The following is a 23,453-nucleotide window of genomic DNA, read 5'->3' as shown; positions in this document are numbered from 1 at the left end:
ACGTGCTAGAAACCCGCACTGCTTCAATAAAAAAAAGTAAATAAGAAACACACTAAAACTTTCTTAAAATAATGAAAACAGAGACGCAGATCTGCAAGAGCAGCCCACCTCTGGCCTCCTGCCGGCTGTGCCCTGCCTCGGAGCTCCACGCTACAAAAGATGGGAGGGTCAGGAATTCCCTGGGGAGCGTTCTGTTCTTGTAGAATTTGGCTTCGGTTTGCCACACTGCCTAGATTCAAATCCCCAAGGCAGTTAAAATGATGTAAGAAAATAGAAACAATGTACGACCTTGGGGGCTGGTTTGAACCTCTGGGCCCCCCCCTTTCCTGGAAGCCACGACCTCGCTGCACCAGGCGTGCTTCTTCATGCACCTTCTGGGGAGGGCAACAGCTGCATCTTCAGAGGAAATGTTTCATTAACCACCACAAAACCTGCACTTAAAAGTTCCAAAGCCCTGAAAACATTTTTTATTAAAATCACTATAAATCCAACATAAAAACAAGAGATCAAAAAGCTCTCCCTGTGCAGCTTCAGATACAGACTAATTCATTAAGGAACAGCATCTGTGCACTGATGTGGCCACATCTGGATGAGGAAAAACATCTCCAAAGGGCAAACGTATTTTAAAAGTGGATTAAAGAGTCCCAGCGTCTGAGGGACTCGCTGAGTGGGGACAGAAACTCCTGGTTTCTGCAGGAGAGGGAGGGATGAAGACAATGGCTCGTGAAGATCTTACAACAGCCCTTTTTTTCCTTGCTTTTGTTGGTAAGTGACGCTGAGTGTCGCTGATAACATCTGATACCCATCAGTAAGATTTTGACAGGCTCTATTATGTTTTATCACCAAGCAGCCACGTGAGCAAGCCTTCCGCTCCTGACTTCCACCCGAGGCAGGGGAAGACTGGGTGCTGGGCACCCACTTACCTCAGCCCATGGTTGGGGCAGGTGGTGATCGCAAAGGCTGGACACCCAGCTATTTCCCTTTCCAACGAAGCAGGCACATTGGTAAGAGCCAAGGGCGTGAAACCAAGAACCCTGAAGGATTCGACTGCCATCGATTTAGTGACGTCCAGTCATTTGCACGAAGCACCTTTACCAGATGAGTTGAGAAACATCCCCAGGAGGCAAGGATACGGTAAAAGTGATGGTGCCAGATATTTTTCAAACTTTTGCCATGTGCCACCTACTATTCTAATAGATCCTCATTTAGTCCTCACAATAACTCCAGGAGTGGGTACCCCCCTCCCCGTTTTATAGATGAGGAGACCGAGCTGGAGGGCTTCAGAAAGCTGACCGAGTGTCATTGTTGGTGGCAGCAGCAGGCAGGACTCACACCCAGCCCCACCCAGCACTGCCCCGCAGCCCCCTAGTGCTGGGATCTGTCCCCACCCTACAGATGATGAGAGGCTGGCCCCATGACAGCGTCCTGGTGACTTCCATGTGGACATGAGCATGAGGCACTGCAGGCAGCTGAGGCTCATGGCTCTCATGGCTCCACGGAGCATGGCGTCCTCTCCACCCTAGATGACCCAGCACGGGGCCCTCGCCCCAAGCTCCAGACTTGAAGATTCCTCTGATGGGCTGGATCTGGGATGGGGCCCAGGAATCTGACTTTTGAGCACACGCTCCAGGTTTGCCCCGAGGGTGGGGGTGGGGGTGCTGCTTTCGTGTGGGTTACAAAAACTTTCTTGGTAGTTGCTTCCATTTTTTGCCCAGCAGCGTCCCTGCATAAGAGGCAAAGCCCTGCACAGAGTGGGACTGGGCAGCCTTGGGTTATGTGCCAGCTTGGAGCACTTTTACAAAGTGCTCACAGGTTGCAAGCCCTCTGGAGGAGCATGAGAGGGCCCCTGGGGTTTTTAAGGTACTCAGTCAAGCCTTACCATGATTCGGGGGCTCCAATAGCTTATTTTGCCAGATGCTATTTAGAGAATAAGTCACCTTCCAGTCATACTTGGGGTGTGCAAAAACTGGTGATTTGAAAAGGCTGCTGAAGCCAAGAGAAAAGCCTGGGACCAAAATACAAGTAATGTCAAATCAGTACTGTGAACAGCCTATGAGCTAGGCTTGGGGGTTAGGTACACCTGCCAGTAGGCAGGTAAAATAATACATTTTTTTTAAGATTTTATTTATTTATTTATTTATGTCTACAAGGACTGGGGTGTAGGCCAAAGGTGTGGGGGTGGGGGACGAGAGGATTCACCAAAGACAGAGTGGGGAGCAGAACAGGCAGATCTACTGAAATACACTGCTGAGGGGAGCAGTGGGGAGACAGGAGAGGTCTGCTGCGCCAATGGGTAGATCCCTGGTGGGGGATAGAACTCAGGCTGCAGTGGCTGGCGATAGCATCATAGTGCTGAGACTTAACCCCTTGCTCACTAGAGAGGCCACCAAAATTGCTACATTTTTGGGAAGCCGTTTGACAATGGACCTCAAAGTTCATGTTCTCTGACCCGGCAGCTCCAGCTCTAGCACTCTGGCTCAGGAAAACCACCAGGGAAGCATGCCAGAGCCAAACACGCTCACCCCATCTCTCACAGCCAAAGTACTGCGGACAACCTCTGTGGCCATCCCCTGGGACATGGGCTGATTAATGCATAGCCTAAAGAGAGGGAGAAAATTACTGCAACCCGCACATCTGATAAGGCATGAACAGCCAAAATATATGAGGCGCCCATAAACTCAACAAGCCAAGCAACCCCCACCAAATAATCCAATGAAAGGCAGGCAGAAGACCTGAAGATATTTTTCCAAAGAAAACATTTAGGTGACCAACAGGTGCATGAACACATGCTCGACATCCCTTGTCATCAGGGAAATGCAAACAAAACCACAGTGAGATACGCCGCACTCCAGCGAGAAGGGCTGCTGTCAACAAGACAAGAGATAACCGGGGCAGGCGGGTGGTGGAGGGAAAGGAAGCCTGCGCACTGGGGGGGAATGTGAATTGTGGCAGCCAGTGTAGGAAACAGCAAGGAGGGGCCTCCGAAGATTAAAACCACAAGGATCCAGCAATCCCGCGTCTGGGTATGTCCCCGAAGGAAGTGAAATCACTATCTCAAAGGGATGTCTGCACCCCATCATCACTGCAGCGTGACCTACAACAGCCTGGATAGGGAAACATGGACAGATGAGTGGACGGAGAAAACAGTATACACCGTTGTGTGTCGCTGAGGGGCAGGGGCACATTCTGAGAACTTTGTTGCCAGGTGGTGGCTGGTGTGTGACGTCAGAGAGTGAACATACCGTAGAGTGTGCCCGGGCAGGAGAGCTGACTCTGCAGCTGGGGCTGTACAGGGGCCACCATCTACGCTCGGTCCATCACGGACCAAAGTGTTGCTATCTATCCAGTGCATGACATATATACAGTGGAATATTATTCAGCCTTAAAAAAGAAGGAAATCCTGCCGTTTGCAACAACTCATGGACACAGAAAACAGACTGGTGGTTGCCCATGGTAGGGAGTTGGAGGGGGTAGGGGGAGTGGCAGAAACAGACCAAAGGATATAAACTCTCACTTGTTACATGAGTCAATCCCGGGGATATGGGTGCCCCGCGGTGACTATACTTAACAAACCATATGGTGTATTGAAAGTTGCTGAGAGAGACAGTTTTGAAAGTTTTCTCCACAGGCAGAAATTATAACCAGAGAGGTGAAGGAGGAGTCAACTAACCTTACTGTGATCGTCGTTGTTCAGTAAACAGAAAGACACAACAAGCACGTGAGCTTACATACCTCATGCTTACCCGGTGTTTTATGTCAACTACATCTCAATAAAACTGGAGTGGGAGGGCCTCCCTGGTGGCGCAGCGGTTGAGCGCTGGGTTGCGAAGCTGCCCACAGCCTCTGCAGCGCCAGTTCCATCCCCGGCTGCTCCCCGGCCACCGGAGGAGGGTCCCACATGGCGCGCAGACCTCTCCTGCCGCCCGCTGCTGCCCTCAGCAGTGTACTTCGTCAGTCTGCCTGTTTTACTCTCCGCTCTGGCTCTGGTGAATTCTCTCACCCTCCCGCGCTTCTGACTGTACCCAGTGCATGTATAAATAAATAAATAAATCTTAAAAAAAAAAAGTGCCTCTTTAGAAAACAAAACACCGGGAAAACAGACATAAAGGCAAAAATATTAAAAAAAAAAAAAAAAAAACTAGGGGGGGAGTATGTTGTCCAGGAATTTTTACCACGAGGCTCACAAAGCAGTAGCTGCTGGGGATATTGCTAAGCATCCATATCTCTCTCTGCACAGACAGACATATATTTACACACATGGACAGGTATGTTTGGGTGTACATACACACCCAAACATACACACAAACACGTATGTCAGTGTAGATCTGGATGTAAGTGCCTTCACACTGCGCCGTGACTGTTCTGTGTTTAAAAAGCCGTATCTGTTTCTAAAACAACAGAAGGCCCATCAAAGCATGAATGGCCATGACCTCTGAGTAATTCGTTGTTTTCTTTATAGTTCTATTTTCTAAACCCAGAAATGGTATAAAATTAAGATATAAACTTTAAAATCACATTTTCAGGAAATCGCTAATAAAATGGAAAATGATCATGACATAATATTAAGTGAAAATAGGGATCAAAAAATGTATGCAATAGCGTTACCAATTGGTTTTTACAAATTTGTATCTGCACACAAACAATCCAGGAAATGCAATAATGAGTAGACTGGGTGGGGGGTTCGAAGTCATTATTCCCTTCTTTCCACCCATGCATCTTTTCCAGACTTTCTACAAGGAGAATGTGTCAACATTTTCGGTCAGAAACTGACTGAAAGCCCAGTAACTTGCATTTTTTTTAACTTTTTTTAAAATTAATTAATTAATTTATACAAGCACTGGGTACAGTCAGAAGCGCAGGAGGGTGAGAGAATTCACCAGAGCCAGAGCGGGGAGCAGAACAGGCAGACTGACAAAGTACACTGCTGAGGGGAGCAGCCGGCGGCAGGAGAGGTCTGCGCACCATGCGGGACCCTCCTCCAGTGGCTGGGGAGCAGCCGGGGATCGAACGGGCGCTTCAGAGGCTGCGGGCAGCTTCGCAACCCAGCGCTCAACCGCTGCGCCACCGCCACCGGGGAGGCCCAGTAACTTGCATTTTAAAGAAGGTTCTCCAAGGAAGATTTTCCCTGGCCTGCCGCTGTGGGGGGTCCCTGCAGCTGGGGGAGTTTGGTGAGGGCAGGAGGAGGGACTGAGTGCCTCTCCAGATCTGCCAGCCCAGATAAGCGCCACCTCCTCCAGGCAGCCCACCATGCTAAGCAGGTTGATGGCAACCAGCTGGTGCTGAGTTCTGCCTGTGTGTCAGGGCTTCGCAGGCCTGGCCTTCCTGAATTCCCAAGGGCTGGTCCTTAGCATCGAGGGCCAGGGTGTCCAATGCCAAAAGCCACGCTTTACCTACCTCCAGCCCGGCTGAGCAGGATGTCTTGATGCTAAGTCAGCTTCTGTTTTGACCTATAATGATCGTTCCCAGAGGTCGTTTTTTAAAAATAACAAATCCCCTGGCTGTTCATCCCTGCTCCCTACCTTCTCTTCCGAGGGGTAAAAGCCAATGGCCCTCATGACGAAAGGAAGCTCCGACAGGCAAATGTGCTCTGACACCTCCCTGGTCTCCATCGTGTCGATGCCTTGACTACGGAGCTGAGAGTAGTAAAAATAGTCCTCCAGCTCCTGCGTGGAAATCAAGTGGAAACATATCTCGGCTTACCGCCGAAGCACCCGCTGAAACTGCAAGGATATAATCTAGAAAGTATGCGTTGGGGGGGGGGGGAGGAGAAGACAGCCGTGGGGGAGGGGTGGAGCAAGGGGGCTGACCCTGGGCACCTTAGTTCTTAGCGGTGACTAGATGTCACCACCAGTGTTGACTCTGAGGACAGTTACCCGGTAGAATTTTCCTTCCCTGCCACCAGACACCAGACCGTAGAAGGGGGTCAAGTCTTCGCCCCCCAGGGACACGGCTGCCTCCAGGGCACTGGAACAGTAAGAGAGGCAGTGGGGTTAGAAAGACCCAGGCGACTCGCCGCCGGCAGCGACGACGCAGGCCCAGCGGCCGCTGAAGGCGCCAATGGCACAGAGGCAATTAGGGCCGCTGCAAACTTGTTGAGAACCGCCCCCCACCCCCACCAACGAAGCTGAATAGTGTGGAGCCGGCGGGACAGAGCGCCGCCCGTGTGACCGCAGGGCCGTCTGTCTGCACTGGTGAGGGGAGCTGCACTCGCTCCTTGGGGGCGAGGGGCCTGGGCGCCCACACCACACTCTTCCCCAGCAGGGCGGCTTTCCGGTAACTTCAGATCCGAGGTGACCAGAGCCAAAGGACGGGCATGTGCAGGCACGCTGCCAGCCCTCACTGCTTCCACAGAGCCCTGGAGGCCGCTAGGGACCCAAGCCAGTCAGATAAAAATAACCCTCTGCTCCACCACGGGTCAGGTTTTCCAGAAATAGGCCCTTTGAATGTAAGAAAACCTACTTCTGTAGGAGACCAAGTCTGCCTCACACAACATGCTAATACTATGAAGTCACTATAATAATCCCCGAACTGGGTTTCTGCTAACCAGGCCATTTAGCCTCTCTGTGGGGTAATTCAAACACACCCTGGCGTAGGCCAAGCCGACACGCAGGTGGGTATCCAGAATCTGGGGTGCAGGTGCTGGCTCTCCCGCTTGCGAGAGATGGCAGGCGAGGAACTCAGCCTCCCTGGGTCTGGGCCTCAGCCTCCTGGTGTGTAAAGTGGAAAGAGTCCCAGGCCTGCAGCTCGGGGCTGCTGTGAGAACTGGAAAACTGAGAGCACATGCAGGACACGGCACAAGCCCTCCGTGTCTCCCCGTCATGTCTACCGAGGTGTGGGGTGGACTCAGAGAGACCCTAGGTGAACCCCAGCCCCCCCACTTGCCCCAGTCTCCGGATGGGAAGAGGGGGCGCCACATCCTGGCCTCACAGGTGTGTGGTGGGTCCGGCTTCCGGCCAAGCAGAGAGCCCTGGCGCCGGCTGGCAGGGAGGCCCGCGTGAGGGGGCAGGGCGGTCCCCAGGGGGGTGCTGGGGCTGATACCCGCGACACCTCTCTTAGAAGAGCCAGCCTTGTAACCACCTTTGGTCCTCCTTTCTTCCATTTTTCCTTCAACAATTTTATTTCTACATCGCAGCCGAAAAATACACAGAAATGTAACTATCGTAACAGTTAACACTTACTTGTTAAGCCAGCACTGGAATCATTAAGCACTTTTATAGACATTCCCTCTAGTGCTCAAAATACTTTGCCAGGGAGGCACGATCTGTATGACTCCCATTTTACAGAGGAGCGAAATGAGACTGTAGAGCTCTCCAAGCTCAAGCAGCCAGCAAGAGGCAGGGCCGTACCAGAAACTGGTTCTCTATTCTTTTTTTTTTTTTTTTTAGAGATTTATTTATTTATTTATGCAAGAACTGGGGTACAGGCCAGAGGTGCGGGGGGTGAGAGGATTCACCAGAGACAGAGCGGGGAACAGAACAGGCAGATGGACTGAAACACACTGCTGAGGGGAGCAGCGGGCGAGTCAGGAGAGGTCTGCCGCGCCTGTGGGTAGCTCCCTGGCCGGGGATCAAACTCGTGCTGCAGTGGCTGTGGATTGCTTCATAGGTTGCATCTTAACCCCTTGTGCCACCAGGGAGGCCCTGGTTCTTGATTCTAAAAGCCACATCTCCCCTCCATACCAGACTGTTTGACCTCAGTCCTCCTGCTGAGGCCTGCACATCCCACCAGCAGCCGGGGGACAGTCTGTAGGATCGGGGGCACCTATGGTCTTGGCTGCCACATCAGGCCATCCAGGCAGGTGTCCCCCCGAGCCCGTGCCCTTCCTGTGTCCTGTGTCCCTGGCCCAGGCCCAGGCCCTGCAGCTACTGGGGAGTGAGGCCACGCTTAGCACAGATCTCTGGAGCAGGGCCAGGTAAAGGCCAGGGGTGACAAGGAGGAGTCTGTCACCCCAGGAATGCCCGGGGGAGGGGGCTGCAGGAGCTGGGGTTCAAGGGGCCAGGGCTCCAAGTCAGGACTGTATCCCGTCCCTGCTTCCTGTCCACTGTCTGTTGAGCCCAGAGGAGCCAGAGGGACTGGGTCAGGGTTTGTCAGCCAGAGCTGGGCAGAGACCACTCTCTGGTGAGAACAACAGTCAGTGAGTTTTGGGGACCATCGGCGGCCGTGATCCCATGGAGGGAAGAAGCCCCGTTCTACAGAGGAGGGAGCCACGGGCAGAGGCCAGCAGAGCGCAGGCCGGGGCGTGGCTGGAGTGGACCCTGGGCCCACTCCAGGGTGGACCCAGCCCCGGGGCCTTCTCGCCCGCTCCCCTGTTTACCTAAGTCAGGCTTCTAATATTTGCAACAGCAACAAAAAACAAGGTCAGTGGCAGCACGGAGAAGGGAGGCGCGTTCAGGGCAGCTACTCTGTGCCCACAAAAACACACAGAACCCCAGGTTCTGTGAGTGAGCCAAAGCAGAGAAGCAGCGGGCGCCCAGGGCCCTGCCGGGGAGGGCGGGGGAGGGCTGCCCTGCCTTCGGGATGACTCTGAGCTGGGTGGTGACACCCACTTATCAGATGGAGAAACTGATAGTGGGGGCAAGCGGGTGGGAAGGTGGGGTTTGAATCCGGGTCTTTCTGCTCTTATGTGAGCAGAGTGGCAGGACAGGAAAGCAATGGGGTGCCAGACAAGGAGAGGAAACGCGGGGGGAGGCGAGGACACGAGGACACGCTGGAGACTCTGGGGTAAAGGTGAGGGCGGGCTTCCCGGGAAAGCAGCAGCCTGGGGATGCGGTGTTCCGGCGGGGGGTGGGGGGGCACAGATTAAAATAATTGGGCCGTGAGAGGGTTTATCACCCTTATTCCACCCAACAACTCTCCGTCAGTAGCTCTACTAGGAATTTTGTTTGTGTGCTTATTTAGGGTTTTGCATTTCTTTCCATTAGCGAAGTGCCGAACATATTAAGACACCAGAAGCAGCAATGAAGTGCTAATGAGCTTATAATGATCCTTTGTCCCCACAACAGATTAAATTGAAATTCTCGGAAGCCTGGACTCTGGCCAGGCACAGGCGAGCCACTGGAAAGCAGGCACATTTGTCTTTTCCATCTCTCCCGGTCCAGATCCCGAGATAAGAAGAGGACCAGAACGTCAAAGGGAGGACCGGTCTCCCGCCGGGGTGTCCCCGCCCCTCGGCTCCAGGGGACAGGCTAAGTGTCAAGGAATCCAGCAGCTCCTTCCAAGGACATGCTCTGGGACCACTCACCTCCAGATTCCGAACCCCCAGAGGCCCCCCTCTGCTCTCGCCGGTGAAGGCACAGGCGCCCACGCAGGTGACCTGGCTGTCGTGGTTTCCCCGGGTCAGGGGGAGAAGCTTCCACAACTGCCTCAAAGAAACACGAACAGCCGGCAGGCAGAGGGGGCGCCATCACCAGGAGCGACAACAGTGGTGGCCCTTAGTATAGAAGGGCCTGGAGTCCCACATCTCCTCTCCGGCCCTCGGGGGTCCATCTGAGAGGCGGGGGCTGGCCCCGGCCAGGGGTGGAACTGGCTCTGCCTAGGGCAGCTGACGAGATGGGGAAGACAAGAGGGTTTCCAGGCCCCAGCGTCACTAAGAAAAATCCTGAGCTCATAAGCAAAGGACTTTATATGGCGGAAAAGGAAACTGTTAACTTACTGAGTCCTTAGCTCCGGGCTGGGCAATTTACACCCACTAACCTGCCTGGTCCTTACAAGGACCCCGTGAAAGTCCCGAGTCTCACCCCTGTGCCCTCATTTCACAGATGAGGAACGTAAAGGCCAGAGATGCAGGGTTTTAACGGAGGCCCCACAGCCGGCAGACAGGAGGTCGCAGGCTTGAGCCCATGTCTCCTTGACCTCCAAGTCCATGTTCTGTGTGCCGCTCGACCACGGGGTTCCCCGGCTTCACCGCAGTGGGGGAGCTCACCTGGGGGCAGGCGTGGGAGGCGTCGAGAATTGCAGACTGAAAATACGTATTTCAAATAAAACTCTCACTGTTGTTGTGACACGCACTGCGGAGAGCTGGGCTTGCCCCTTTGAGCAGATGGCAGAGTGAGAGGTGGTCTAAGGAGCCAAGGCGGGCCGGCAGGGCCCTGGGACTGAAAAGGAATCTTTATCTGCCCGGGAATGTGCATGGCCTGGCAGGACGCAGCAGGGACCCTGGACGCGTCCCTTGTACCCGCCCGCGGCCGAGCACAGGCCAGCAGCCGCGGCGGGGTGAGCCCCTCCTACCTTAAGTTGATCACCCACTGGACCACCGAGTGGTCCTGGCCGCCTGCGGTGAAAGCGCAGCTGCCGTCGTAGGACAGGGCCATCCCAGACACCCCGCTCGGGTGACAAATAATCGCAGTTGTCTTGTGTGGGTTCCCGTCCACGGGTAGGATCTGGAGTCCGACCTGAAAGGAACATGAAATCGAATATTTAGACTCCGACGATGGGCCCCAGGAGGGTGGCCCACCCCCGCGCCTGGGCTGACCCCAGGACTGTTCGCTGGAAGGGCCTCTGTGTCTGGAACGTTCCCCGTGCGCCAAGGCCGCCTTCCCCGTGGCTGGGGTTGGCGCGGGCAGGGTGGCCCCTGGGGAGAGACACACCGGGTGTCTAGCAGGGACACAGAAGGGAAGTGTTCCTCCATCTGTGGACGGGGGCCCAAGGCTTTCCAGAAAATTCTGCTATCCTAAGATTTCGCGCTTTCCGACAGAAGTTACTCACTACATGTACGACTAAGGGTAACTGACTTGAGCGTCTTTGGAGGGCTGTCCCGTGCGACCACATCGGGAAGGAAAAGCCCGGAGGGGCTGTACAGGAAGGAGCGGCCGGGCAGCGCCTCCGGGAGTCCGCTCGCCCTCGTCAGGACCTGAGCAGAAAAGCTGACAGGTGGGAGCGCTGGCCTGACCGGGAGGCCTCCGCCCTGGCCTCTCCCCGTGGGGCCGCCCCTACCTTGTCTCGGTTGATGAACACCAGGTAGCGTTTCTGCAGCTCGAGGGTGCTTCTCACCGGGAGGACCTGCATCTGCTCCATGGGAGAACCAAAAACTGGCCCAAGAAGTGTCTTTCTGCACAAGAGGAAAAAATAAAAGAAACAACTTTCAAAGCCCACACATTCCAGCTCAGGGCTCAGGACCAGCTGCCCTTCCCCTACCCAAGGGGTTTGAATTCTGAACCTCCTGTGGGGGAACTATCTCCAGCGCGCTCGGCTCACGGCATCTGGGGGCAGCCCCTGCACCAGGTGCCCCGGGAACTGACTGGGAGAGCGAGCGCCCCCAGGCCCCGGCTCTGCCACTCGCGCTGGACAGCCGGCGGAGGGGGATGTGCCCCAACGTGTGTGTGTGCACCCCAACCTGGGGCAAGAAAGATGCTGCAGGGAAAGTGACACATGTTGGCAGGATGTAAGAAAACACCCCAAACCCAATGGTGGGCCAAGAACTAGACGAGTCTTTTGGATTCCAGGCAAAGTACAGGCTGACGTCCCCAGAACGCTCTGGGAACCAGGGTCACGGGCCCGTGCCTGTGGGGTCAGGCTTCTTGGACTCACTCTGCGGTGCTGATGAGGAATCTGATGGGTGGGGGAGGAGGGGAGGGGAGCAGACGTGACCGGAAGGCCAGAGCCGGGTCTCCCAGGAGAGTCGGGGCCTCTGACTGCAGGGCCCTCGCCACTTTGTGTTCTTATTTCACATGAAGCAGAAAGCCCACCCATAGTGCTATGGGGTGGCGCCTTCATCCTCAGTCACCAGGAGTAGGGATATGACTGGAGAATCCCTTTGCATATACTCTAATCTATATGCAATGGCTTCAGGTGAAAACATAAGTTATGTGAATATAATTTTATTTTTTCTTTGAGGTTGGCTGCTGGAGGCCTCCACCTTCAGAGACCCACAACAGCTTTCTTCTTCTTTTTTTTTTATTAAAGATTTATTTATTTTTTATTTATACAAGATTAATTAAAGATTTATTTATTTATTTATACATATTTGCGGGAGGGTGAGAGGATTCACCGGAGACAGAGTGGGGAGCAGAACAGGCAGACTGAAGAAATACACTGCTGAGGGGAGCAGCGGGCGAGACAGGAGAGGTCTGCTAGCCATGTGGGACCCTCGCTGGCCAGCCCGGATCGAACTGGCGCTGCATAGGCTGTGGACCGCTTCACAGCGCGGTGCTCAACCGCCTGTGCCACCAGGGGAGGCCCTGAATATAATTTTATATGAAAATATATTTGCGCTTATTGGGCAATGTACATGATCTCATATTCTGTCTTGGCGATGTTCCACATCCACGCAGATATACATGAAATATCTCCATGCAGGGGGTCAGCTGCTCTCTTTTCTTTCCTAAAATCTGCACTGGCTTTCAGAGTCCGGATGAGCCATCATTTCGCTAATCCCCTATTAACGGGCCCTTGGCTTGTTTCCATTTTTGAAAAATATTTTCAAACCAGCTATCCTTTTACTTAGGCCTGGCATACTGTGTGGGCACATCTGGGGGCTGCATGGTAAGTGCAAGAGAGGGTGACAAAGCACTCTTCCTGCAAGTTGCCCACACATCGCCGTCCAGGGGAAGGTGCCTGTCCCCTCACACGCCTGCCAGTGCCGGGTGACCCATCACCGTTATCTCTGCTCCTCTCTGCGTCTCTGCTCTACTGTGAGCCTCTGCTCAGAGGTTTACAGGCCTTCTCCTGTGAGTTGTCCCTTCATGTTATTTTCAATGCTTTTAATGAGCCCATTTCAAAATCCTTTTGGATTTGTCATGAAGAAACTGTACCTTCCCGGTTAAATTGTGGTTTCAATGCTTTGTTATTCCTATAACTTAAAAATGCTTCATGGGGGCTCCCCTGGTGCAGGAGTTAAAGTCTCAACGCTATGGAGCTGTATCACCAGCTGCTGCTGCCTGAGTTCGATCCCCAGCCAGGGAGATACCCACATGGCGCAGCAGACCTCTCCTGTCTCTCCGCTGCTCCCCTCAGCAGTGGGTTTCAGTAGATCTGCCTGTTCTGCTCCCCACTCAGTCTCTGGTGAATCCTCTCACCCTCCACATCTCTGGCCTGTACCCCAGCTCTTTTATGCATAAATAAATAAAAATAAATCTTAAAAAAAAATAAACAATTGTGCAGAATTTCTCTCCCGTGCCTGTCAGATAACACAACATTTCTCAGTCATTTTTCCTGGTGCCCTTCTGGGAAGAACTGTTTAAAAAAAAAAATCTGCTCTTTTGTTTTTTGTACCTAGTTTACAGTTCCCAAAATTGATCTTCCTCAAGCCCCGAGCCAGTTCTACTGAAGGTTCTGCTTTCCCTGTCCCAGGCGGGGTTGAGGAAGCGCTCATTTCCTGTTCCTCACTGCTCTTTCCAGCCACACCAGCCTGATAGCAAGGTCCTCACAGGCCCTTCAGTTGGACTTGATTCACACGCCCAGCTCCAAGTTCGTGGGAATGTCCGGGTGCTTACCTGCACATTTTGGTGGTAGAGTTGAAAAGTTTCACTTTGTAGCCGCTGTTGCAAATGAGCAGGAAGAGTTCCTTGGTGAGCGGAGGGTACCAGGTCATGCAGGTGGGGTAGTTGCCCTGGTCGGTTCGGTGGATGTCCAGGACTTCCAGGTGGTCTTTGCAGCTCTTGGAAAGGTTATACTCGATCTGCAGGAGAGCCCAGATGGACACGAGTGAGGATGGAGCTGAATGACGTCAGTCAGCAGCTATTCTTGGGACAACACCCAGCCTTCGAAGAAAAGACTTGTCTGGGCCCTAACCCTAATAAACCACCATCACGGAGTTCTCATTATGAGCAAGGCAAGGAGCCCAGGGCTCAAAAATCCTCGCACCATTTAAGGCCATGTGTGCCAGATCGACAGCTAACGGGAGTCAATGGTGGAAAACCAAAAGCTTCTCCTCGAAGATCAGGAATAAGACAACATTGTCCTCTCTCACCACTGTCATTCAACACAGTATTAGAAGTGCTAGCCAGAGCAATTAGGCAAGGCAAGGAAATCAAAGGAATCCAGATTAGAAAAGAAGTAAAATCATTACTATTTGCAGATGACATAATAGACACAGAAAACCCAAAGACTCCACTAAAAAGCTATTTCATTACTGAGAAAAAATTCTAACAGCACAGTATAAGGTTATAGGGATAAACCCAAATGTATTGGGAGAAAAAACTTTTAGTCATTCAGCACAGGAAAGTGGCAGCCTACAAAATCAATATACAAAAAGTCTGTTGCATTTAACATACAAACAATAAAATAGAAGACAAAGAGGGGCCTCCCTGGCGGCCTAAGGGTTGAGTATCAGCCTGTCACCGCTAAGGCCTGAGTTCTATGCCCAACCAGGGACCTGACCCACATATGGCACCGCAGACCTCTCCTGTCTCACCTGCTGCTCCCCTCAGCAGTGGATTTCAGTAAATCTGCCTGTTCTGCTCCCTACTCTGCCTCTGGTGAATCATCTCAACCCCCTGCACCTATGGTCCATACCCCAGTTCTTCTATGCAAAAATTTTTTTTAAAAAGGAGGGGGGGAAGTACCTAGAAATAAACTTAACAACTTTCTGTGGCACAGAAAAACCTGTACAATAAAAACTGTAAGACACTGTTAAAAGAAATAGTAGACACACATGGAAATATATTCCCTGCCTCTGGATTGGAAGAATTAACATTGTTAAAATGGCCACCCTACCCAACACAATATACAAATTTAATTCAATCTCTATCAAAATTCCTACAGCATACTACTGGAAATCAACATTACTGAAATTTGTACGGAATCACAAAAAACCCTGAACAGTCAAAGCAATCCTGAGAAAAAAGAATAAAGGAAATAGTACATGCCCTGATTTCAAACTATACTACAAAGCTACAGTAATCATAACTGTATGGTATTAGAATAAAAAGAGATGGACAAATCAATGGACTAGAACTGAGAGCCCAGAAGTAAACCCACACTTAGTGAAAGTTAACGTACAACAAAGGAGCCAAGAGCATACAAAGGAGAAAGAAAAGTCTCTCTAGCAAATGGTGTTGGGAAAATTGGACAGCCAAAAAGAAAGAAACTAAGCTATCATCTCCCATTGCATACAAAAACTAATTCAAAATGGATTAAAGACTTGGATGTAAGACATGAAACCATAAAATACATTGAAGAAAATATAGGCAATACACTCCATGACACGGATCTCAGGGATGTTTGGGGGGACTGGGGTACCACTGCAAGGGGAGCAAAGGCAAAAAGAGACAGCGAACTCAAAGGCCATTACATGCTGAAAGAAACTATCATCAAACAAAAAGATATCCTCCTGAGTGGGGGAAACTATTTGCACATCATCCAGCTGACAAGGGACTAATAACCAAGGAATAGAAAAAAATTCATACAACTCAACAACAAGAAAACAAAAACCCAATTAAAGATCTGATTGGACATTTCACCAAAGAAGACGCATGGATGACCAGCAGGCACATGAAAAAACCATCACATATTACCAGGGAAATGCAAATCAAAACCGCAGTGAGATACCACCTCCCGCCTCTGAGAACGGCCTACCATGAAAAGACCAGAAACAACAAGTGTTGATGTGGGTGGGAGAAATTGAGCTCTTGTGCACGGCCGGTGGGAACGTAAGTGCCCCCCACCGCCCCCCACCCCCGAGAACAGTAGGAGGCTTCTCAAAACATTAAGAGTGGATCTACCGTACAAGACAGCAATTCCACTCCTAAATGTCTATAGAAGAATATAGAAACACCATACGGAAGGATATATACACGCCTGCCTTTCACCGTAGTACTGTTTACAATAGTCAAGTCATGGAAGCAACTGAAGTGGCGAACTACAGACGAGCGGGTGAAGATGCGGTATTCACACACATGCAGTGGAATACTACCCAGCAATTAACAAAGAGGATGAAATTTTACTATTTGCAATAATATGGATGGAACTGGAGGGGATTATGCTAAGCTAATAAGTCAGAAGGAGAAAGATAAATGCCAGATGATGTCACGCATGGGCGGAGTGTAAGAGAAAGCAAGGGAAATAAAACCAAACAAAACAATTCGTTGGATTCTGACTGCAGAACTGAAGCTTCCAGAGAGGGCGGGAGGGTGGGAGGAAACGTAGAGGGGCCCAGCGGGCTGTGGTGTTGGACTGTTGGTACGTCAGTGGTGGACTTGTACTCCCAAAACATACACAGCTTTGTAAACCACTGTTACTTCAAATAAACAAACACACACCCCATTTAATCTTCATGAGTCACCTGAAAATTGCGTTGCTGCACCTATTTTATAGACGAGGAGACAGATGCTCAGAGAGTTTCACCGGTTTGCTCAAGGTCACACAGCTAAGAAGAGGCTGAGTGGGAATTCCAGTGTGGGGCCAACTGACTCCAGACCCTGAACTCTTGCAGTTATGGTCCTGGCTTCACTTACCCGCTTGCTGGGAACGCTTCAAGGGGAGCACGCACTCATGTCAAAAGCTCAGCACTTGACCGTCATAATTTAGCAGCCTGCTGAGTTTCACCCCCAGGTAGGTTTTGCTGACAGACCAGGGTGGGTGGATGGATGGACGGGTAGATGGGCGGACGGATGGAGCAAGGAAGCGGAGGGGAGGGAGGAGGTTTGGGTGGACAGGGAACCCAGACCGGGCTGTACCACCCCACTGGCCACTGTCTCTCCCTCGCCTGCCCTCACACCCTCGGAAGCAGCCTGGCCCTGACCCCAAACACAAAGACAGGGTCCGTGAGGCCCACCTCTCTAAAGGCGAGGGCGGCCGAGTTTTCTGTGCTGACGGGAACACCTCCCCTTGCTGTTTCTGCCGCCCCCCAGAACCTTCCTCATTCCGGGTGTGAGTCCCTGTGCGGCGTCACAGCCACGTTAAAGCAAAATGCCCATTCAGGGAGATTTATGTGATTTCATTTTTTCCAACACACACATACACACACACTCTCACACACTCACACACACACTCACACACCGTGGGTCCAGTTCCAAGCCAGAGGCCCGGGATTTAACAAGAATGGGACAGATGCGGTCCGGGTGACCAGGCGGGGGTGGGGGTGGGGAGCAGGGGGCAGTGGGGGGGCTGCCGCGGGGCAGCTTACCAACAGTCTGTCCCTCCCCAGGCTCAGCAGCCTGGAGTCGTTGCTGTCCAGGTGAACCCCAAACAGGAGGCTGCGGATGCTTTTGCGATGAGAACAAAGTCTTGCCAGATACTCCCAGACTCTCTGCCCCTTTTTGACCACCACCTTGTAAACGGCCACAGTGAAACTTACATCCTGAATAGGAGCCAAAGAGCAGCAGTTGTTCCTTTTAAAGTTCTGTGACTTAAGACTCATCATGATGCAATTTTGCTTTTAGAATATTTACCCAAAAAGAAATCTCAGTCTACCAAGGCGGTAAAATGCACCCATTTTACAGATGAGAAAATGAAGGTTAGAAGCAGACAGCACTCAAAGGTGCGGGGTCGGGGGAAAGTATTTCTTATTCTCCTGTCCCCGTCTCGCCCCTGCTCTGCTGACGCCCTAAACCCTGCCTCTGCTGACCTTCATCCTCCTCCTGTCTCTTTGTCTTGCTACATAAAATTTAAAAAGTGTGAGGTTTTTTCCTCCATAAAAGCAAGAGGGCTGAGAGCAGAACAGGTGGGAGAGCAGGTGAGACCAGCCTGAGTCTGCGGAGAGACAGGAAGCGGCAGGGAGGACAGAACGAGCCCCCGCGGAGACAGGAGCCGCCAGAGGGACAGCTCAGCCCAGAACTGGCAGGCAGGAGAGGGGAGGCGTCTAAGGACATCATTTGCCTGGAGCCTTTCACCTCCTGGTCCTTCCTCCTTTTAGCACGGCTTTCTTGGCCTTTATCCACATGCCGCACAACCCGCCCAGCTAATTACAATTCAGCGGCTCTTAGTAGGGCCACAGAGTCGCACACCCCTCAGCACAACATCAGAGCATTTTCTTCATCCCCTTTCTCTGCGGAAGGCCCGTGTCCAGAGCAGGCCTCCCCCCAGGGCTGACCAGGTCACTGAGCCTGGACATCCATCCGCGGGACACTTACAGCCGTCGCCATGTACTGGGAGTCATGGGAGAAGCTGATGTGGGTCACGCTGGTTCTGGAATATTTGAAAGGCTCTGGAATGCTGTTTTCTAAGGACATTGCATCGAGAATGGAAACAGTCCCCTCTGTGAAGCCAACCCCGAGAAGGGCGCCTGCAATCACAAGCCAAGAACAAGGCTGGAAAGGACTGCTATCTTTCGAGAAACTTCCACTGTCTGCCCGGCCTTGTTCTAGGTCTGTGGACACGGCCACAACCACGACAAGATGGGAGAAGAAATGGCACTGAGAGCAAGCCCCCCTGGCTGCTGGTGCTGGCCCAGAGGGCACGGCAGGGAAGGGAAACTTCCGGGAGCCTCAGGGACAGCCAAGACCACGGCGCCTGCTGGTCGGCTTCCCTCTTGGCACCAAGATGGGCCCATCAAATGGAAATACCTTCAGGGTTGTAGGTCAGGCTCTGGACGCCAAGCCTCCTCTCAAACACCCTGCTGAAAAGGTACTTTTTCTTTTCATAATCCCACACTTTGATCATGCCACAGAAACTCCCAACGGCGAGGAAGGGTTGATACGGGTGGCAGGAGATGGCACAAATGGCATCCTTGGGCTCGACAAACAGCTTCTCCAGCTTGGACCCATCTGCTGTTAAGTGGTACACGGTCGCATCCGTCGTCCCAATGATCAGGTTCCTGGAGCCGAGGGGAGACCCGGCGGTGTCAGCGTCTGCAGGGAAGGGGGCGAGCCAGCTACTCTGCTGGCAATCGCGCACGAACCGCCTCTGTCTTCTGTCATTTACTGACACTATTAACCCAATGTCTCCGAAAATATACCACCCATACCCCACAGCCTCCATTTGCAAGTGAAAAAGCCCACATTTCTACATGTAAATTGAGTCATTAAGTATGCAGATGGACAGTCAGTTGTACAATTAGCTAATCTGTGCATGCAAATATTCATTTGTGTATGCAAATATGGAGTTTGGTGCACACATACAGATGTGCCTGCAAAGACTGCAAGGGTAATTAAGCAGGCTCACAGATAATTCAGTCTCGAAATGTTATGGCTATTAATTATCGAATGCCTTTAACCACAGTGGCTGGGACAGACTGGGCCAGGGAGAAAGAGCCCCAGCTACCTAGGGAGGATTCTGCTGCAGCAGAGGGGAGAGCTCAGGGCTCAGCTGTCTCCTGCCCCTCCAGATTCTTAACGTGGAAATAATGTTTCATTTAAACCAAATCATTAAATAGCCATTATGAACAGCCAAGGAGTTCCATGCAAAACCAGGTACAGGGCTGGCTAGGGAGCCAGCGCTGCCTGTTCCATGCCCCAGGCGCGGGCTGAAAGAAGACATCAGCCCCTCTCAACCGCGCAGGGGCCAGGTCCACTAACCACTTACCTGATGATGAAACGGTCACCTTTCAAAGTGCAGTCTGGAGGATAGTTGGACTTTTCAGTGGGGGGCTTGGCAGGCCTCTTTGAAAAGGACAGGGTTTTGATGGGGCTCAGCTTGAACTGGCTGTACCAGTTAACGATGGACAGGGTGTGGTCGTAGAACTTAATGGTACCCTTGATGTCGCCCGTGACAATGTAGCTGCAATGGACAATAGCACCCGCTTGTTAGGTAATAGTGAAAGTCCTACCGAAGCCAAGCCTCAGAGGAGATAAGAAATTCGCCCAAGGGGTTGGGTTTGCCAGATTTAGCAAATGAAAATCCACTTAATTTCGAATTTCAGATAAGGAATGAGTAATCGCTTCGTGTAAGTACATCCCAAGTCTTGCATGGGATACACTTATCCCAAGCCACCGTCTCAGGGCCACAGGGCAGGACCATGCAGGGGATCCAGGGCGTGGACACAAGGCCCAGGCTCTCTGCCCTCCTTGACACTGCCCTCCAGGGTCAGCCACCTGCAGTGGCCTTGGGCAGTGATCGACATCCTTGCTGCAGATGACAGCTCAGTCCCGAAAACCCCCGGGCTGGCAGTGGGGGACAAGTCACTCTACAGGAAGGCGGTGCTGTTAGAGGATCATAAAACCCTGCTGGTCATCACAGCCAAAGGCAGAACCACGTGACAAAATGGCTTTTATTTCCAGTCGCCTGATACATCCCAAATTGGCATTAAAAAAAAAAAAAGACCCTGACATAATTCCAATCCTGGGGGAGGTGGTGGATGAATCCTCTCTCTAATTAACCAGCCAGGCAGGCGGGCAGTCCTGGCTAGACCATCTCCCACCGCCCTCTGCTGGACAGAAACGGCAAAGCCGGCCAAATGTTTTCAGAGACCTTGGTCTTGGGCTCCCTGGTCTGGGAGGGTTTTACTTAACCTGAAGAGAGAAGAACCAGGTCCTCACCGGGTCCTAAGCACCAACTAATTAAAACTTGATGTCATCATCAATGCATCAATGGCTACTCTACTGCTGTCTCTTCCACCCCTGAGTGAGGATGACAATTTGCATTTCTTCTGCAAGCACATTCGAGGGCCGCACTGCTCCCTGCACTTCTAGGAGCAGGAAAGCAACCGGCACAGCACAGTCAACCAACGTCTCGTCCTGAGGCAAGTTCTCTGCTGCTTTCCCAAACTTCCCTCACACGCTAGTAAGGACTGCTACTTCCCTAGAACCATGCTGAGAGTGTCATATGGCACAGAGGAAACGTGGGCACCAGGGCTAACAAGAAGCAGGTCTAACGCACCGGTGCTGACTCAGCGGATTCACATCCCAAGGCAGAGTCTGTAGGAAGTCGGGGCCTACATACACTCTTAGTTTCTACAAGGTTCCGGGTGGGTTTGCACCGGCAGCTGTACATGGTCAGATGTCACGTGGCTACATACCGAGAGGTGAGGCGTGTAGTTGCATGCCAAGGAGTAAGAAAGGATCAGTAGCCATGGGCCCCCCCAGGTCCAGTCTGCCTCAGGGTGGCACATGATCTAACATGAACCAAGATTCATACCGGGGACTAAGTTGCATCCCAGGAACTGAGCAAAAAGCTGTTACTAAGACCCCCAGGCTGCTCGTCTCGGGTCACCATGTTTCGGGAGTTTCACAAGCCCTGTTTCACTAAATCCTCATCTACTCACTCCGGGGTGGAGAGCGCTGTTAGGCCCGTTTTACGTGAGGAAAAATGGACTTCCAGAAAGTTAAGTAAGGCCCTCTCCCAGCATCGCTCAAAAGAAGGGGTGCATCTGGAACCTGAGTTTCTTTCTACCCGAGGCTTTGAAGGATCCCCTCTCCACATCCAACAAGAGTTCGTGGACTTGCCAAAGCTTTGCTGGACCTCACCTTTTCACAGCAGGTAAATGTTATTTGCAATCGAGAAAACACCATAGGTCTTCATGCCATTTTCTAAAATTTAGCGTATATACAATTTAGGATGAAAAATAAGTCTCATTAGCACAGAAGGAAAATACCAGTGACTGTTTCACCAACACAAAGGGATTTTTTTAAGTCACACAAGCAAATGATGAAAAACAAACCACACCCGAGCCATTCAGTACAAATCAGAACGTAAACAGAAGCACCCCCACCCCTAGCTCTGAGCTCTTTTCCTCAGAGGCGTCTCCAGCTCGCTAGAAACAGCCTGTGCGCTTACAAAACACCTGTGTGCGCCCAGAGGCGCTACGGCACTTTCATCGTCATCTGCAGCTACACTTTATTCGCGTTAATTACCTATCGACTGTGGTCAGCACGGTGATACCTTCTTTCTGCAAATGGACCAGCTTACACGGTTTGATGCTGGGGGTGCCTGCGGCGGGGGTGGCCGAGGGCGGGGGGCGGTAGATGGCCCAGACAACCAGCTTCCCTTCCATGGTGGCCGAGAGTATTTGTGTTTGATTCAAATGAAAGACCGATTGGCTGAATCTTCCCACGAGCTTGTTGAAGGTCTGTTTCAAAAGACAGGTGATGAGTTGCCATTGGTGATATTTACAAAACAAAAACATTTATCAACATGGCGTCTCATGACATCACACTGAAATACAGTAGGAAAAAAGATCAAGTTTTTTTTAAAAAAAAAAAAGTCACTATAAAACCCTGCCCTGTGGATTGCCTTGGTCCGGGCAGCTCCGAACCCCTGAAGGTTCGCTGAGGGCGCGTGGAGAGAGGCCCTGCGCTGCGTTAGTCAAGTGCTCGGCTTAAAGGAGATGCCATGGGCAGTGGCTGCTCGCACCTGCTCCCCTTCTCCTACTGAGGTTTCAGGGGCTGGCCAAGGAGCTGGTGTCTGTCGTGAGCAAAAGCGTGCTCCGGTCGCCTTTGGAGCATAAATTATTTTCCATCAGTAGAAGTTAAGCGCTGTCCCTCGAAATGCCTGAGGCTCTCATCAAACCTGCGCTATGTGAAGCACAGCGTGAGACCGTCCTTAGACACAGTCTCAGGGATGATGTAGAGAACGCAGCCGGAACAGTGAGTGAAGCCGTCCAGCGGATGTTTGTTGAATGACTAGGTGGGGGTTAAAAGCCCCCTGGCATATGATCCAGGGGATCTGCTGCCTGGTTCACCAGGTAGGCAGAGGAGCTCCCTGGGTCTACCTGCCTCTTCTGAGTTGAAGGCAGAGAGGCCAGCAAAATTGCAGCATCAAGTTGGCACCATTACACTCTCAAACTGCAGCCCATGCTCATCATCTGAGATTCTGAGTTTGTGGATCTGCCCACTCGCAAAATTTACGTGCAGCCCACAGCAGTCCTCAGGACACTCACACCCTCTGGAGACGTGAGCAGGTCGTGCAGAGAGGTAGAAGGCCGACCTGCCTGACTGCCCGTCCCAGCGAGGTCAGAGGGAGCCACCCTCCATGTCAGCCCTGGCATCCTGAACAAGCCACCTGCTCGTGGGCTGTTGAGTGCCATGTCATTTGCCCGTTGGGGGTGCTTTTTGTTGGTGGTTTTGGCATTTACATTGGCTCCCAAATGCGGCACTGAAATGTTGCCTAGTGTTCCTTGGCAGGGAGAGCCATGAGGCGCCCCACAGAGGGGACCCCAAGTATCTGCAGGCCTTGCTCCCACACTGTGGTCTCCAGACCTCAGCACAGCACGTTCTGCAGCAAGCATCCGGGTCACAATCGCGCACGGAGAAGGGGTGGCAGGAACCTCCTCTGCTCTCCAGGAGCAAGGAGCTGGGCCGGCTGCTTCAGCCGCAGCCACGCGTGACAGGACTGACCACATTTATTCCTTAGTACTTTGAATTACGGAAAACAGTCTGTAGACGGAACAATCTTGCCTTGTGTACAGTCCATGGGTCTCATCTTTTTGTTCCTCCCCCTTTGATCAAGTGCTCTTAAAGCATAAACCCCTATAAATCGCACCAACAGGGAAGAAAGCCAGCAGAAAACCCATCCTAGGGCGCTTGGCCTGGGCAGGCGACCCGTGAGTCACTCGCATAAAGGTAATGAGGCAGGAGAGAAAACTGGCTCCACTTCAGACACCATGGGCGAGGCGAGGTGGCCCCCACGGGGCCGTGCACCCA

The 23,453-nt window shown here is 52.1% G+C and overlaps 1 protein-coding gene across 1 annotated transcript in view; it reads right to left on the bottom strand.

Annotated features, from left to right (window-relative positions):
• Positions 1 to 23,453, bottom strand: part of CFAP251 (cilia and flagella associated protein 251) — a gene marked incomplete at its 5' end in the record, with an annotated part of 46,710 nt that overhangs the window by 8,177 nt on the left and 15,080 nt on the right. Inside the window, 10 exons of the mRNA XM_037509866.2 lie at positions 5,520 to 5,663; positions 5,874 to 5,964; positions 10,228 to 10,391; positions 10,933 to 11,047; positions 13,431 to 13,615; positions 17,063 to 17,236; positions 18,009 to 18,160; positions 18,441 to 18,691; positions 19,399 to 19,593; positions 21,666 to 21,880. Of these exons, the coding sequence (XP_037365763.1) occupies positions 5,520 to 5,663; positions 5,874 to 5,964; positions 10,228 to 10,391; positions 10,933 to 11,047; positions 13,431 to 13,615; positions 17,063 to 17,236; positions 18,009 to 18,160; positions 18,441 to 18,691; positions 19,399 to 19,593; positions 21,666 to 21,880 (1,686 nt within the window). The remainder of the gene's footprint in view (positions 1 to 5,519; positions 5,664 to 5,873; positions 5,965 to 10,227; positions 10,392 to 10,932; positions 11,048 to 13,430; positions 13,616 to 17,062; positions 17,237 to 18,008; positions 18,161 to 18,440; positions 18,692 to 19,398; positions 19,594 to 21,665; positions 21,881 to 23,453) is intronic.

The sequence above is a fragment of the Talpa occidentalis genome, unplaced genomic scaffold, assembly GCF_014898055.3.
Source record: "Talpa occidentalis isolate TD23 unplaced genomic scaffold, MPIMG_talOcc4v2.1 talOcc4.14, whole genome shotgun sequence".
NCBI lineage: Eukaryota > Metazoa > Chordata > Mammalia > Eulipotyphla > Talpidae > Talpa > Talpa occidentalis.
Note: the sequence above shows the minus strand (reverse complement) of the source record. Positions and strands in the feature narration are given on the sequence as shown.